Here is a 16828-nt window from a genome sequence, read left to right as displayed (position 1 = left end):
AGAAAGACAAGCTGTTTACCTGTAATTGTTGTTTGAGTGGTAGTCTATGCATTCACACTGGCAGCCTTTTTGCATTCACAGAACCAACAATTCAGAAACTTCTAGAGCAAGGATTTAGGTATGAAAACCTCTTCCCACCAGAAAGGCAGCTTCAAACTGTGCATGGCCAGAGTTGTGCCTCTGACACACAGTTCCTTCAAATTAAATAAATAAATCAATGTCGCGGCAAGTTAAGAAGGCATCTGCTGTGGGTAAGGAGGCAGTGTTATTCCAGGAACTTAATAGATTTGTAGTATACTATGAGACCCTAGACCAAGAGAAAGGGGTCTGAAAAGGCACCCCCCTGCCTTCCTTTGACCCCATACAAGGAACACAGATGCCAGTAAGGCAAAAGGAAACATTCATCTTGAATCAGACTGATAATAACGTTCAATTTATATACTGCCCTTCAAGACAACTTAATGCCCACTCAGCGGTTTACAAAGTGTGTTATTACTATCCTCAGGATAATCACCTGGGAGGTGGATGGGGCTGAGAGAGTTATGAGAGAGCTGTGACTGACCCAAGGTTACCCATCTGGCTTCAAGCAGAGGAGTGGGGAATCAAACACGGTTCTCCAGATTAGAGTCCTGCCGCTCTTAACCACTACACCAAACTGGAAATAAAATGGCAACAATAATAAGTAGAATGCAAAGTAAGGTGACAGATACCCATTTGCAAGAAGGTTCATTGTACAGTCAAACATCCTGACTCGCTAAGATCCTTTCCAGTTTAAGACAATACATAACACATCAGACACAGTAATCTAGTCTTGAGTTAATTATAATAGCAAAACCCACCTCCTGTATTTGAACTAGGGTTAAGTTATGCTTGGAAACCAATGGAAGTCAGGGATGGGGGTAGGGTGGGAGGGCACCATCAGGAAAAATCCTGGAAGTGATGTCAGTCCACTAGGAATCATCATAGAGTGGCACATAGAGTTTCGGCAGGCACATATTAAGCCTATTCCTCTGTCTACAGACTACTTACACTTCAACAGGACTTTCTTGTGCAACTGAATAACCAAACGCAATAGCAAGACTTGTGCAAATGAATAACCATTTCAGATATGACCTAGGCCGCAAGGCTTCCTGTACCTTTAAATAGAGTAGATTCTTGTACCCTCGCGTAGAAGTAGGGACACCTGATGCAATTCATTTTCTCTACTCATCTGCTAAAGTTACAGGAAACCAAATGTGGTCATTGTGTGAGATGGCATTATCAAGCCAGGACATAATAATAACTACCACGCTTTGATTGTCCATGATTTTTATGCCACCTCTTCGCAGAATCTACCTGAGGCATCTTATAATACGAAAACATGAAACATTAATACTCAGACAGATCAGATAGAAGCATAAATTATTGAGCAGTTTAAAATATATAAATCATATATAAATCGAATGCAGTTGTTGTTATAAAATGAAATGTTCAGGCTTAAAAGCACACCATACCAATGGTATGAAAAGAGCAGCCCCTTAATTAAAAGCCTGAGTAATCAGAAACGTATTTGGCTTGGCATCTAAAAGACAGTAGCGTATGAGCAGGAGGAACCTTAAGGGGAAGGACATTCTGCTTGCAAAATGCCACTTTTAAAAAGGCCCTGTCTTCAGTTGCCACTTCCCTCCCCTCTAAAGGCAAGGGCGTGAAGAACAGGAGTCTTGAGGAAGTGCTTAGCTGGCTTCCAAGGGTCCGCCACGTGTACACGGTAGTTGTAGCCATAGTTGGGGATGATAACTGGGAATGGGAGAGAGGGGCAGGTATCAGGCATAGCCTTACAAGGAGTAAAAACCACCTCACTTGAATGGGAATCATATTCATATATATGGAAAGGTACATACATTGTTGAAATAATGATAATTATATTTTTAAAACATATTGCGAGGACTTACGTTGGGTTTTACTTTTTCAGCTTGATCCTCTCCCTGAAAAGATATTACAACAAAGAGCAAATGCCAATGCACTGCATTCCATCGACAAAGTCATTGAGATACACAGTGAGTGGTTTCTGCTTTTGGGGTGTTTTTTTTGTGGGGGGGGGAGGGTGCCATTCAATAGTTGATTTTGGGATTAAATTATTCTTAAAAGTGAAATTTTATAACAATAGTTTCCTACAATTTACATGCTAAATGATGGATCGTTTCAAAATTACATACAGAGTGTTAGCAGGGCCGGCGCGCCCATTGAGGCCAGGTAGGCGGTGGCCTCAGGTGTGGAGTGCCGGAGGAAGCGCCGGAGGAGGCGCGGGGGCGGGAGCGCGCACCACAGAGCTGCAGCCTCCTATCCCTCCCGCCCCACGCCGCCACCGCCATCACACGCCCCTGGCTGGGCACAGCAGCCGCGGGCAGGCGTCTGCAGCGGCGCAGGCAACCGAGTTGGAGAGCTCGGTGGCCATCCGCGCACCATCCCAGCCGCCTGCTGCAGCAATCGGGCCGGCGGCTTGTGTGCGCGCGTGCGCGAGGATGTCACACATGCCGTCATCATGTAGGCCGGTGTGCGCGCACGGGGGGGTGGCGCCCGGCCGGCTGGCCACAAGCGCCAAAAACCCTGGCGCCCCCCCTCTGAGTATTAGTTAAGAACACTTCAGAAAAAGAAATTTTGCAAAAATGTTTTGTCTAAAAAAAACCCAGGGGAAAAAAATCTCTGAACCATAAGAGAAAACAAAATCCCACAAGAACCCAAAGTCAGAAAGTGAACTAAGGGAGATAAGGAAACAGTTTGGATCCAAGACTGTGAATGGAACCTGTTTTTACTGCCTTCCCCTAGCAATCCCTGCATGCCTGAAAATCCGCTGCTAAAAATGGAAGGGCTCTCCAAAATACATAGTGGCTGAGAGGCTGCTGTAAGAAGAAAGAACTGAAAAAAATTGAAACCACCACCACCCTTGTGCAAGTCCTGCAAGCTCCCAGAGCAGTGCAAAAGTGTGTGCAAGGCTGAGGAGCAGTCAGTTTGGGCCAGTGCCACCTTCCTGCTCTGTTCCAGCTTGAAGTTCCCTTTGCAACATGTTACAGTGTCCCAGAAGGATCCTGAACCTTTCTCTAAAGGTTACTGGTAGAAGGCACTAAAAATCGCTTCTGCAAACTCACTGGGTTTGGAGAAGCCTTCAACCCCTCCCTATTAGGGTTGCTGACTCAACGCTGGGAAATACCTGCGATTTGGTGGGGCTTCAGAAGGGTATAATGTTAATTCAGAATACAGGAGCTCTCAGGTAAGTGTGGAACTCAAATGTAGGATCTGAATCCTACAGAAGTTTGACATCTGGTCTTGAAAAGTGAAGTGCTGGAAGCCAACTAAGTGTGTTATATGGATTATTAATAGGCCAACTCCAGATCGGGAAACTCTTGTAAATTTGATGGTGGAGGCCTGGGAGGGGAGGGACCTCAGTACATATTAATGCCATAGAATCACTGAGTAATTTTCTCCAGGAAAACTGATCTCTGTAGATTGGAGATCTGTCATAGTTCCAGCTCTCCAGGCCCCTGCTGGATGTTGGCAACCCTACTTATTACGCTTCATGGTGAATTTGGCTCATGGTGAATCTCTTTTAAGACAGGCAAACAAACCAACTGCTTATCAGCCACTTCCTTTTACTTTCATTTTTAATCATGGTGATCTTAGAACCACTAAGCTAACAAAAGAATTTTACTATGATCTTGAAGCTAGTGAGGTCTGTGTGGGGATCCGCTCATGCAAGAGGCAGGAGGACACCCTTTCACTTCAAGCCCCTCCCCACTGTAGCCCCCTGACCCAAAGGGCTATTACTTCACACAACTCCCACACTTCTGTGATCATAATGGCTGCGGGGGGGGGGCGGGGGCGGGGGCGTGGAGCTGGGAAGACCCACTGCTATCAGTGTTTACAGCTGGCACATCGCAGGATCCAACCTGACATGCAGAATTTGTTTTTAGCATTTTACTTGTTCAATTAGTTATCACACCACTGCCTTCAACCTAAAAGGAAACAACCCTAATATAGCCGATCCCAGAAACTTGAAAATTCCAGATGAATAGTCATATTAGCCTGAAGCACCAAAATAGGAGTCCAGTGGCATCTTAAAAGTTAACTGAATCTGTTTATTGGTTCTTTAGATATATATATATATATATATACCCTGTATTTTGAAGACCCCAAGCAGTTTACAAGTACATTGTTCTCCCCTCTCTCATTTTATCCTCACAGTGACCCTGTGATAGAGAGAAAGTGCGTGTGACTGGCCCAGCGTCACCAACAAACTTCCGTGGCAGAGCTGAGATTTCAACTGGGGCCTCCCAGATCCTAGTCCAACTCGCTAAACGCTATACCACATTATCTGCATTTATTAATATGTGAATGCATAACGGATGAACACTTCATGCATCTGATGAAATGAGCTCTGACCCATTAGAATAATTTTTTTAGAATAAATGTTTAGAATAAATGTTTTTAGACTTTAAGTTGCCAATGGACTCCAGTTTTCTTTTGTTCCAGAAACAGAAAGGGAGGTTCTGAAAGTATCTGTCTCCTTCCTTCCTTACTGAGTATCTTACTTCCAAACATATCTGAAGTGTTTTATGTCCTCGTTCCCCTGAACTCATTTCTGTGAAAACCACAGAACAATCCTTTCTGACCATCCGTGTCTGGCCTCTTGAATAATTAGGTCAATACAGAAGTGAGATTGTGATGTTTAGCTGACTGATTTCAAGGCATGACTAACAGTGCACTCCAAAAGACTCTTTCCTGGAGGTAAATCTCACAGAAGTTGGATTCCAAGCAGACCTGCATAGAATGGCACTCTCAGGCTGGTAACTTAGATTCTTAACAATACCAAATAGCTACGAATGCCATGATGGTACATCCATTTGTGTTTTCCTTTTAGGCAAGTACTGGCACTCACTCCAGCGTTATTCCTCAACGGTTGGCTACTCTTTGATAGAGGCGCAAAAGTGTGAGAACGAAGAAGCAGAAACTGTAACAGCCATGGCATCGTTGTCAGTGGGAGTCAAGCCACCCCCTGACAAGAAGTGAGTTTTCTTCCTTTCTCTCCAGTTCCAAGTCAGACAGTGATATTTTAGACAGGAAGTGGGAAGTCATTCTGCCAGTCCACTTGTACCTAATTAGCCCTTGGGTGGATTAGTGTCCTGGTTTAAAGAAAAATGAAAGCAATGCACAGAGGCTCCAAATGCAAAATCAAGGGAGCAGCATAAAAGAATAGCGGATGGTATTCCACCTGTATAAAGAAAAATCAGTAAAATTATAACGTTTGCAGTTTTAAAATGTTGAAAATGAAAAGGCCTACATTGTAGTGAGAGGCATGGGGCTTAGATTGCAGCCACATTAACTTTGAAAGAGTAATAAATAACTGGGCAGTGAAAGTTACGGAATTTTTCCCTAACAATTTCTTAGAGTGTGTAAAGTACAGCTAGTTAGGCCACTCTCAAGGGCAAAGCAAATCCTTACATTGCCAGGGTAGGATTTGACACCCAAGAAATCCCTTCTAACATCTTGATTCTTTCATTCTGTGGCCTGCATAATTTGAAGCACGCTAAAACCAAATTTGTTTTTCACCTCTCCTCACTCCTGCACAAGCGCTTCTACAAACAAGAGCGTGGTTTGACTTGTGATCCCCTGCTTGCTGCAGCTCCTGTGGTTCATCCCATACTGTTCTGAGGGTTCCCTCGGAAGTGGCTTTGGGGGGAGCACAGAGGGCTGCAATGAGAAAGGAGGAAGCACCTCTTGCAAACTCACCTGTTTGCAGTTGATTGGATCCAGTCTTACAAGAAGTCTATCAAATCAGTCAATTGACTTTGTCCTAGTGATGGGTGAGCTCCCTTACGCCCAGCTATGTGCAAGAAATTTTTATTGTCAGGTTGATTTGGAGAACTTGGATGCATCCAGTAATCTCATCAGAGTGCCATGGAGGTCTAGGCGTCCCACCCAGAATTACCCTTCTTCTGTGGATGGAGGTAGGCAGCACAGATTTCTTCTCCATTCAGCTGCCTGCTGTTACTTCCCCAGCAGTCAGGCAGACAAGTTGCAGAGAAATGAAAAAGGGCTTCCAGGGAATAAGGAGAATTCTTCTCTGGCTCCAACTTACCAGAGTCAGAGAAGAATTCAGTAGTTGTGAGGCTTGCTTCACTTTGAAATCAGGTTCTTTTGAACAGTTAAGCATCCCTTTTCTGTCACCTTCTCACGCTTAGCTCTGTCCAACTGCATCTTGTTGTTTGTTTATAGGGCAGATGAGGAACCCATGGAAGAGGACCCTCCCCTGTAGCACTCATCTTCTGGGCTGGAGTTCTCCTGTTTGTTCGTCTTGTCTTGAGGCTCTTCAAGGAAGCTTTCTCTTGTTACTCCTGCATCCAGTCCTGGTTTACTTCCAGACTACAGAAAGGCAGCCATGCATGAAAGAAAGCAAAATCTCTTCATAGCTGTACAGAATATGCTTATAGAAAAGGAAAAATGCAGGCAAAGAGCAGAAATATTAAAGACGTGTGCACTGAGCATTCTTGTTCTTTCCTCATTCGGAGCCATAAGAGACAAGAAATCAGTGAAGTATTTGGCAGAATTGCCAATATTTTTTTTTTAAGAAATCAAAAATTTCACACAGATGTGACAACTTTCTTTTGAAACTGGTGCTTAAAATTTGATTACCCTCTGTTTCAGACCACTCAACCCATATTGGAAGTTTTTTAATTTTTTTTTTTTTAAAAAAATGTGGCTTTTGCCTCTCTGTGATTCAGACATTCTCTTCAAAACCCAAACAATATGAGGAGTTTTTTTTCATATGAAGGGTGAAAAGAGAACTTAGATTTTTCTACCTATATAGATACCTATATACAAGCAGAATAAACATGTGGAGAGGAAGAACGTTAAACTAGGGAAGTAGCCCAGAAAGGGGATTGGCTTTAATATCTCCAAAGCCACCTGAAGAGTTTGTTGTGCCTTTAAATAAAGATTGGATTGATTTGGGGCAACTGTTTTTTCCCTGATGTTTTGAGGAACAATGCCTTAAAAAAGAACTCCACAGCAGTTCCTCTGGCAGGGTAGGCGAAGAACTGCAATCAGCCAGCCAGGCTCTTGGATTTGTGCTGGCACGATTACTTAAGCAAGCAGTGGCCGGAGCGTCTCCAAAACAAGTTTGGATTTTGTTTTGTTTTGGTTTATTGCTGTTTAAAATGATATTAAGGTAGTTGCCAGTAAAGTGGCAAATACTGTTGGGGTTCTAAAATTCAACCATTTTTAAAAATAAAAAACCTCCAGTGTTTTCTCCTACCCATTATGTATAACCATTTTAACTATCAATTTGGTTGTAAAAGCATGCGAGAGACTCGACTGCAATTTAAAAGAATTGGAATGCTTTTCATTAAAAGCAAGTAGCATGAGATATTGCTTAATATTTTAGCTATAGATGTATAAATGTATATCTATAATGTATATTCCAAATGTATTCCAAGCTTAGAAATATGACTTACAAATTTTGATTAAGTATTTATATGCATTTATAGAAAATATATAAATAAATGCAGATTACAATGGTAGCCATTGGAAGGTCCCTTGCAGAAGATTTATTTGTGGACTGGAATGTAAGGGTTTTTAGAAAAGTAATCTAGTTTGAAAGTGACCATTTTCAGACTGTAGTTTGGAATGTTTTCAGAATGCCAACATTTTAGCCACTGGGCAACTACCCTAAACATTGATATTTTAATTTAAGGTTCTTAACTTTGATCCTCTTCTGGCAAAATGAGTTTTCTGTGAATGTGTATTTGCTTCATTTTATATTAGTTTTCTCATGTCTTATTTACATGACATTTCATTTATGCTATCCATTTGACCGCTGTTTCCAAACATTGTCTGAACCTGTGCCATCTTTCGTTGCACATTGGTGGGGGGGTGGGGTCTATGTGTTTGGAATTTAAACAGTTTTCACAGTCATGTGGGATGGTTGAGAATTGTTGGGTTTCGCTGTCAGAAACCTCATTTCATGAAAGGAAGGATTCTAAGCTCTTTGTTATATCAGGAAACACTGTATATTTCCTCAGTTTTTCAGTCACACTTGCTATGCTATATAAAGAAAATACGGAGCTTTCTTACCTTAAGACATGTTAGTATTACAAAGAGTGACGTATCATATATCCTCATTATAGAGTGTGGCGAGATTTGTTAAAGGCATTAATAATTTAAGTGACCGTGTGGAAGATCTGCCAAACGCTGTTGGTGCAGTTAACACTAATGCAAATACTCAGAACGTTTCCTAAACTTAAGTTCTGTAGAAAGACTATTTCACAGTGAAACGTAAGAATCGTATCTTTCAGGCAGGGGGAGTACTGATCCTTGCCACCGCATCCTTCCTCCTGTTGCCTTGTCTGGGGGGGGAGGCGTACCTCAGAATAAGAAACTAAACTTTGTGTAGTGAACCCAGGTGGCTGGAGGAGGCTGCAGTCGTGTGTTCTTTTTCAAGTAGTGTCGCTTCGTCTTCTGAATAACTGGAGGTATTTTTTTTTTACCTTTACCCCTTTTATTTTGTGTTATAATAATGACAGGGTCACTTTGTGGTAATTTATTTTTTTTTTTTTTGGAAAAGAATTCATTCCATGAAGAGCAGAGTTGTGAGAATTAAAACACAAAAACACATCTGAATGCATGCAGGATAGCGTTTTAAGACAGAAATATAATTTTTAAACATACACTACAATATTTGAGTTCTTACTAATCCAAGTATATTCAAACTGATGACTATTTTTGGCATTAGAACTGCCAGGAGCATACTCTGAGAGTATAGTTTGACAGTAAAGATAAAATCATATATTTTGTAAAAGGATTGCCTTGCTGCTGTGATCTGAAAAGATTTTTTGTTGTGGAATCACCTGATCATATATTTTGTTGATCTAGCCCTTTTACCACTGTCGGTAACATTAATGCATCCATAATCATTTCAGCCTGAAACATGTTTTACTTTCAACAACAATTTTCATGTTATGTACTTTTCGCATTGCAAGAAATGATTCATACACAGCTTTATGGTATTGAGCTGATGATCTGGACTTTTCAGTTGTAGCTTCCAAGCTATTCCAATAGCTTCTTTAAGATTCTTCATTTGTTTTGTCAAGCACATTGTTACATCACTGTCTGTCCCACAATCCAAAGTTCTTGCATCTGTTTAAAATGATAGTTGTATAATCTCCCACGAAGATGAGGTTTGGGTTTCCCTCCACAGTTTAAGTGCAATGGAAAGGGAACATTGGCCTCATGAGACTTGGGGAGGTACCACTGTAGCCTTGATTTTTTTTCTTACGAGTTTACTTAATATGGACCTGATGGGAATGCTTATGAGCTCCGTGAAGCACGAGCTGATTTAGGTACTTACCTACCATTCCCACATTTTTATATACAGAAATGAGGTAACTCAGTTCCACCAGCAAGATAACTAGAGGATGTTTTCACTAATGCAGCTTCCAAAACACTTGGGTGGCATACTGGTTTTCTTTTGTAGCAATTTAGAAAAGAAGGAACATCTTAAAGCTATATTACCCAGAAGTGACTCCTAGGTTGTAGTACACAGTACTAATAATCAAGTATTTGGTTTTATTTTACTTTCTATACACAGACATTCCTTTTTATTAGTCATGTACTCATTCCATTCTTCCTTTTGTAAACTTTTTGGGCCCACATTTTATGGGCGTTGATATATATAAAATATATATAAAATATATATGAATATATTTTTTTAAGTTTCCTACACCTTGAAGTTGCATGGTCTGTTAGGTTGGCATGTCTTTATATTGTATACAGATTTTGCACGCCACACTTGGCAGCTTTGGAGAGAAAAAAAGTTCCCCTCGAATGGCATTCACAAGAGAGTAAAAGGTGGAGATGTTTTGTGTCATGTTGACCGATCAAAAGTGAGGCGCATTGAGGGGAAGGCAGTTTGTCTTACCGAACTTATTAAGGACCTGTGCTTTTTATTGTAAAAATTAAAAAGGACTACTTAAACATTTGTCATTTTAAGAAAAAAAATATCTAGCACTTGTGACAAACCAATAATAGAGTTTATTGTATTTATGTAGAAATAATGTTCCAGGGGAAACTACACAGAACACCCAAGTAAACTGCCTGTGTCGTTTTCAAAAGGGGGTAAGAGAGGCAGGAGTTTGTGTGTTTGTGTGTTTGTGTGTTTCCTTTAGGCATGAAAGGGATACGGCAGGCACAACCCTATGCCAACCTTTTTTGTATTCTCAGATGCAAACGACGAGGACTTGAAGAGCAAACTCTTCAGCACAGCCGTGTTAACGTGTTTTTAATTTCTTGGAATGATGTCTGAATAGATTTCAGTTTTAAGCAGTGATGTACTGTACAAACACTGTGGTTTCAAACACAACTTTATATCAGCAGGAAATGAAGTTCTTCATTGTGATAGTTGAGCCTGGGGTCCTCCCAGCTTCACCTTGTCTTTGATATTGATTTAAAAGGATCTGAGAGAGAGAGAAAGAGAGTGAATGAATGTATGTATGAATGAATTTAACACTTCTGGTGCTCTACGTTGGAGGCGCTATATATATATGGGTTGAAAAACTATTCACCCAAGAGCTTATTACAGATATGTAGTACCAAAAGTTGTAACTCTATTATAGTCTGCTTTATACCTATACATGCTCAGTATGTTGTCACCATTGGTAGCAGCTACCAGTTTATTCTGTAATTTAAACAGTTTCATTCTTAACTGTATGAACCCTTTAAGTGACGCTAGCATATTCTTTGTACTTAAATTTACTGATGACCTTTTTCCTTTACTTGGTGGAGTTGAAAGTTTTGTTTCTTAGCTTTCTCACTTTCCTGTTTTTGTTGTTTTGTTTTCATTTGTTTTTTACTGGCCAATGGTGTCTTTCTCTGATAATACCAACTTCAATTTCAACTTTAATAGAAGTCCAGTATTTTGTACCACATTATGACAACTTGTTATTCTTGTGGTGTAAATAAAAAGAAAAAAGTGAAAAGAAAAAAGTACTCTCTCTACTGTAGTTGCTGATTTTCGTATTTGTTGTGTTCTTTGTCATTGTTTGACTCACTCATATCCCTGCACCAGAAAATTACTTAACGCCTTCTGTTTCCTGTCCATGATTCCTTCAGAGTTCTTGTGAAGGAAATTTTTTGCAGATACATTCTGTTAAAAAAAGGAAACATTGCATAAGATCCAGCAGTAGATTTCCACTAAAAGCAGCAGAGGAATCTTTGCTGAATCTCTCCTTAACACTGCAGATTCACCCCTTGTGCTGTCCCGGTTCCGAAGGAGCAACATTGAGGGGGGTGGTCTTTGGCTTCAGCGAGATGGGGAAGGGGAGGAAGTCCCATTCTGCTGATGGAAATCCATCCCACTGGATCCAACCTATTCTTTCTAAGAACTGGTTTTCATGAATGCGTGCAACTTGTGTCTTGGTTATATCACTCCAGTGAAGTGGCGGGGCTTATATGACTGCATGCTAGATGTCAGCAGAAGGGATTCTTGCCTGTATATACAGGGAATTATTCTGTACGGAGCAGCATTCAATCAGGTCAGCTCCATTTGCACACCCCAGATAGTCTGGTGGCTTAGGGAATGATTGTGAGGCATTGGATTAAAGCTTAACACCCACACATAGTTACTACGCACAACAAATGTTAACATATTCCTGGGTGGAAATTCCATACAATGTAAGGTGGCATTCAAAATGTCTGCCAAATATACAACTATCTGTATCTTCGCTAAATAATTGGGCTGAAACAGTGTCAGTATATATGTTTTGGAGGGAAAGAATCCATATACTTCAAATAGGTTCAAATAATAGATTGTTACCCCCAAGAACACTCAGTGACCCAGAGTCATGATGCCAAGAAGCAGACAGGCTCCATCTTGGATGTAATCCAAGAATCGTCATCCAGCAACAAGGAGGACATAAGTGAAATAAAATGTGTATCCAAAGGTAACTAGGTACCCATGGGGATGGAGCAAGCCCCCCTGCTGTAGGACTTCTCTTGGCTCAGATGTCATCTCAAATCAGATTTTGACAGGAAGCTATAGTGATCCATCTGATGGGTTAGTATTATTTTGGAGATCTGTATGCTTGAGTATTGGGTGATTTGCTTACAATCTCTAGCATTTGTGTGGTGCTCAGCACTGTATCTTGGGTTGCCAGCAGCAGGGGCAACTCCTGTCAGGTGGTGCCCCTGTTACCACATGTGTGCGTGCACAAAGTGCATATGCGCACTCCCAGAACCATGCAATGGCATCACTTCCGGGAAATGACATCGTGCCGGGAGCAGCTGCCCCCTGGAAGCACTCCCACGATGGGCTGCAGCTCTCCCGTTGGCAGGTGGTCAGGGCACCGCAAGTGGCCTCCCAGCCCTCCGGAGCCACCCGCAATGCTGCCGCCAGCTCCATGTGCCCAGTGAGCCGCCTGCCCCATTGGCACAGCAGGCAACCAGGGCGACATGGGCAGCCTTCCTGCAGAGCTACCTGCGCTGCCGCCGCCAGCACACCAGCCACCCCATTGGCGCGGCACAGGCGGCCTCCCAGCCCTCCTGCACTGCCACCCACACTGCTGCCAGCTCTGTGCACTCCCGCCCAGAAGCCCCACCCAGTGCCCTCTCTGGCGGCGCCCAGGGCAAACAACCCCCCCGCCCCTCCCTAAATTCAGCCCTGGTGGTGTTTGGGGGTGGGGGAGACAGAAACTCCTCCTACATCATGTTCCCAATCCTAATTGGACCCCTGCTGTGATTCTAACTTGCCAAAGGGAGTTTGCAGCTGCTGCAAGGCCCCATAGCAATCACATGTTAAAACATGAAATTTCCTTGAGTGACACAGTGGCAAGAGACTCATATATTGTATGCAGAAGATCCCAGGTTCAGTATTAAAATTTTTAGTTTGTGTTAAGTAGCACTTACAGAAACGAGCCTTACCACCTGAAGTAGCTGGATTTAGGGCTCAATATTCAATTAACCAAGCTCATTTCTTAGTTCCTTAGCCTGAAAGGAGGATTCTCCCCCCTGCATACGTACCCTTGAGTACTAAAGCAGGCACGTCGTAAAGACCAGTCGTCAGAATGCATCATCTGCTTTGTGTGCAGGAGGTCCAAAGGTCTATTGCAGGCACTGCTAGTTAAAAGAACTGGGGCCCCAAAGTGGTGTACAGCATTCTCCCCTCCATTTTATCCTCACAACCGCTCTGTGAAGTAGTTTAAGCTGTGTGTATTTGACTCGCCTAAGGTTCCCCGGAGATTTTCCATGGCAGAGTAGGGATTCAAACCTGGGTCTCCCAGATCCTAGTCTGACACTAACTCTACACTACACTGGTTCTCCATAGTTTTTCTCAAGATACTTCACTCCCCCCCCGCCCCCCAAAAGATGCAAGTCTCCATCCCATTCATTTCTGAGGAAGTCAAAGAATACGTCAGACCCATGAAGTTCAGTGACAACTCCAGAATCTATCCTTCCCCCATCTGGCATAGAAAGCTTGGTTCACTTCTGTTGACCTCAAAGATGCATACTTCCACATAATAAATAATAATAACAACTGCACTTGTATACCACTCTTCTAGACAGATTAGTGCCTCATCCAGAGCTGTGAACAGGTTAGTGTGGTTATTATCCCCATAATACAGCTGGGGAGGTAGGGCTGAGAGGCTTACCCAAGGCCACCTACTGAGCTCATGGCAGAAGTGGGATTTGAACCAGTAGAGTGCTGATTCGCAGCCGAACCACTTAACCACTATGCTACAGCTGCTACATGTTCATAACACTCTGATTTCTACAGTTTGCTGTGGGAGATGCCCTCTGCTAGTACAAGGTCCTTCCCTTTGGCCTCTTTACCACCCCAAGGGTCTTCATCAAATTTACAGCAATGGTTGCAGCACATCTTTGGTACTGCAGGATAGCCATCTTTCATAGACAATTGGCTTTTGACAGCTTCCTCTCATGCTTTAGTTCTTCGTCACATCTTTCCTACACCATTTGGCCACCCTGGGCCTTTATGTCAATGGGGAGAAACCCCCATCCTTATCCTGCCTGGACTTTGCAGTTCATATAGACATGCACACCTCATTTCTACAATCGGTTGTTTGGTGCTCAGGACACCAAGGATTATTGTCCTCGGGAATTTCTACATCCATGCCAAGGCTGCCTTGTCAGGTCTAGCTTCATGGCCACTAGGACAATTATGGGTCTTTCTGAGATTGTGCTGGGCCCAACACATGAAAAAAAAAATCTGGACCTTCTTTTCTCCACTGAACAGCTTGGAAAGGATCTGATTAGGGGTCTGGAGATGCAGCTGTTGTTCTGATCTTCTCAAAGTACAGTTGAGATTGCCACCTCTCTTCCTGCAGAGGTAGTTGACCTATTTGGAGGGTCTGCCCCTGGAAATTAATAGATCCTGTTAGTTTCCAGGCAGCTCTGGGGGATTTTGAGAGCCTCTGTAGTGATTCTATGGAGGCCCTTGTAGCTGCATGGAATGATGGACTGGATGGCGCCATAAACAGTGTTGCTCCTTGGTGTCCTCTTCTCCTCCCTAAAAGATCCTCACTACCATGGTTTGCCAGGGAGGTGGGGGATATGAAAGTGGGCTGGAAGAGGACTAGAGTGACATGGGTGGAAAAATCAGACAAAGCATGCCAGAGAGCCCATTTGTAGGCCGATACAGTGGTAATCGTGGCAACAGAGATGGCATTCTTCTCTGCCACCATTGTGTCCACAGATTCTTACCCAGTTCAATTGTTTCAACTGGTTCATGACATAACACCCAAGCCCAACCCTGCCAATGATCTTAATTTGGCCCTTAACTGTGATATTTTTGTAAAGTTCTTTGATGACAAAATCAATCTCATTCGTTCCTATCTGGAGGCCAAGCTGAGAGGAGCTCCGGTATCTAAAGTGTCCGAAGCACCTGCTTGTCCTTTTGTTATGGATACATTCGGATTGATGTTGCCTTCAGAGTGTGAAAGCCACCACTTGAGCTCTCGATCCATACCCATCCTGGTGAATGCCTCATTGACGAAGAAGGCTGTATGAAATACTGACCTCTGTCATCATCCATTATATGTAATGGATTTCTGTTGATTCATGACAAGATACACACCTAAACTTTCTACCTCAACTCCTCCCTTTTCCGCTTACACTAAGAATTTACACTTGAAAGATTCATGGCAAAAGTCACACCAAGTTTCTCTGCCTCAGCACCTCCTATTCCCCTCCCCGACATATTTCCCATAAGAATTCCCAGTATGATTTTCCTTTCACCTGTCTGAAGAAGTGAGCTGTGACTCACAAAAGCTCATAATTGAAATGAATGTTTTTAGTCTGTAAGGTGCCACTGGACTTTTATTTTGCTATAACAGAATAACACGGCTGCCCCTTTGCAGATTTCTGCCCTTGACCCATTTCAGTCCAGTTTCAGGCCTGGGTTGGGAACTCAGTGGAACAGGATGGTCGTCCTGGTTGTTACTGTTAGATCTTTCAGCATCCTTTGATCTAGAGACTGCTCCCTTCTTATACATTGATTGGAGTTGGTGTTAAGGGAGTAGCCCGAGTCTTTTCACACACGAAGAGTTTCCACCAGAGGAGCAGAATCAACTGGGTAGAATATGTCCTATGGAGTGCCGCAGGGTTCAATTCCCTCACCCATGCTCTTCAATATAGATACGAGGCCATTGAAAGAGGTCGTCTGAAGAATTGGAACTGGGTATTATCAATGTGCAGATGATGCCCAACTCTGTATTTCATCACCCATGCCTCCAGACGGATCCATCTTGGGTTCTGAAACGGTACTTTGAGGCTGCGGTCAGATGACTAAGGCAGAACAAGCTGAAGCGAAGCGGAATCCAGGCAGGACGAGAGTATGTAGTGATGGCCACAGGTGGCTTTAAAAGAGGATTAGACAGGTTCGTAGAGGATGGGTCAACTAGTGGCTACTAGCCATGTTGACTGAAGGAAACATTCAGAGACAGCCAACCTCTGAATGCCAGGAGGCAACATCAAGGGAAGGCCTTGGCCTCTATGCCCTGTTGTTGGCCTTACAAAGTAAATGGTTGGCCACTGTGTGACAGGATAGTGGACTAGATGGGCCACTGGTCTGTTCTGGCAGGGTTCTTCTTACATTCTTAAGCCCTGTTTCCCTCTGGAATGCCTTCATGGTGTCTCTACTATTGGTTCTGCCATTTAAATGCTAGAGGCAACCTAGCCATGCCAGAGGTGTATGCCATGGGCATTGTTTTAAGGGTGATACCAGAACAGCATGAGCTACTTGGCAAGGACAGGCACAGGGCAAGACTTCAGTGTTTCTCCACTTCACACTTCTGTAGACGGTAAAGAAGATCTAGGATGCTGCACTGCAGGCATACCCACCCAAATTCCACACAGATAGAATCAAGCCCCTATGCCTTTTCAGACAGTAGCTGATTCTGCACAGGTTGGAGAATGCACTTCCAATCCTCTTTAGAGATCATTTGGAACTGAATTTTTTGAGTGTGAAACAAAAAATCCACTTCCAAACGATAGCTAAAGTGCATTGAAAGTGCATTATCCAACGTGTGCGGAATCAGCTAGTGAAAGGCACCCATGTTCATTAAAGTCTATGGGAAAGATTCCAAACACACAATGACAGCAGTTTTTAGTGAAAGAATCTGGCTCAGCAGCCATTTAACAGTAGCATGAGGAAGAAGAAGACTGACAAGGCAAAGGCATTTGGTCACACAGAAGGCCAGGTATCTGGGCAGGTAAGAAAGAGGAGGAGGATCTCCAGGTAGGTTTGCTAGGACAAAGGATAAGATTTGATGATCAGCAGTCAAGAAGG

General features: G+C 42.9%; 1 protein-coding gene and 1 pseudogene across 1 annotated transcript in view; both read left to right on the top strand.

Moving 5' to 3' along the window:
- HDAC4 (histone deacetylase 4) overlaps window positions 1-10547 on the top strand; it is a 173261-nt gene extending 162714 nt beyond the window's left edge. Inside the window, exons 25-27 of the mRNA XM_054970213.1 lie at window positions 1952-2036; window positions 4895-5039; window positions 6250-10547. Of these exons, the coding sequence (XP_054826188.1) occupies window positions 1952-2036; window positions 4895-5039; window positions 6250-6289 (270 nt within the window). The 3' untranslated portion in view covers window positions 6290-10547. The remainder of the gene's footprint in view (window positions 1-1951; window positions 2037-4894; window positions 5040-6249) is intronic.
- LOC129324015 (uncharacterized) lies at window positions 9990-11038 on the top strand (annotated as a pseudogene).
- The last annotated feature ends 5790 nt before the right edge of the window (window positions 11039-16828 follow it).

This window comes from Eublepharis macularius, chromosome 1 (assembly GCF_028583425.1).
Source record: "Eublepharis macularius isolate TG4126 chromosome 1, MPM_Emac_v1.0, whole genome shotgun sequence".
NCBI lineage: Eukaryota > Metazoa > Chordata > Lepidosauria > Squamata > Eublepharidae > Eublepharis > Eublepharis macularius.
The sequence above is the reverse complement of the archived record's forward strand: the minus strand, read 5'-3'. Positions and strand labels throughout refer to the sequence as shown.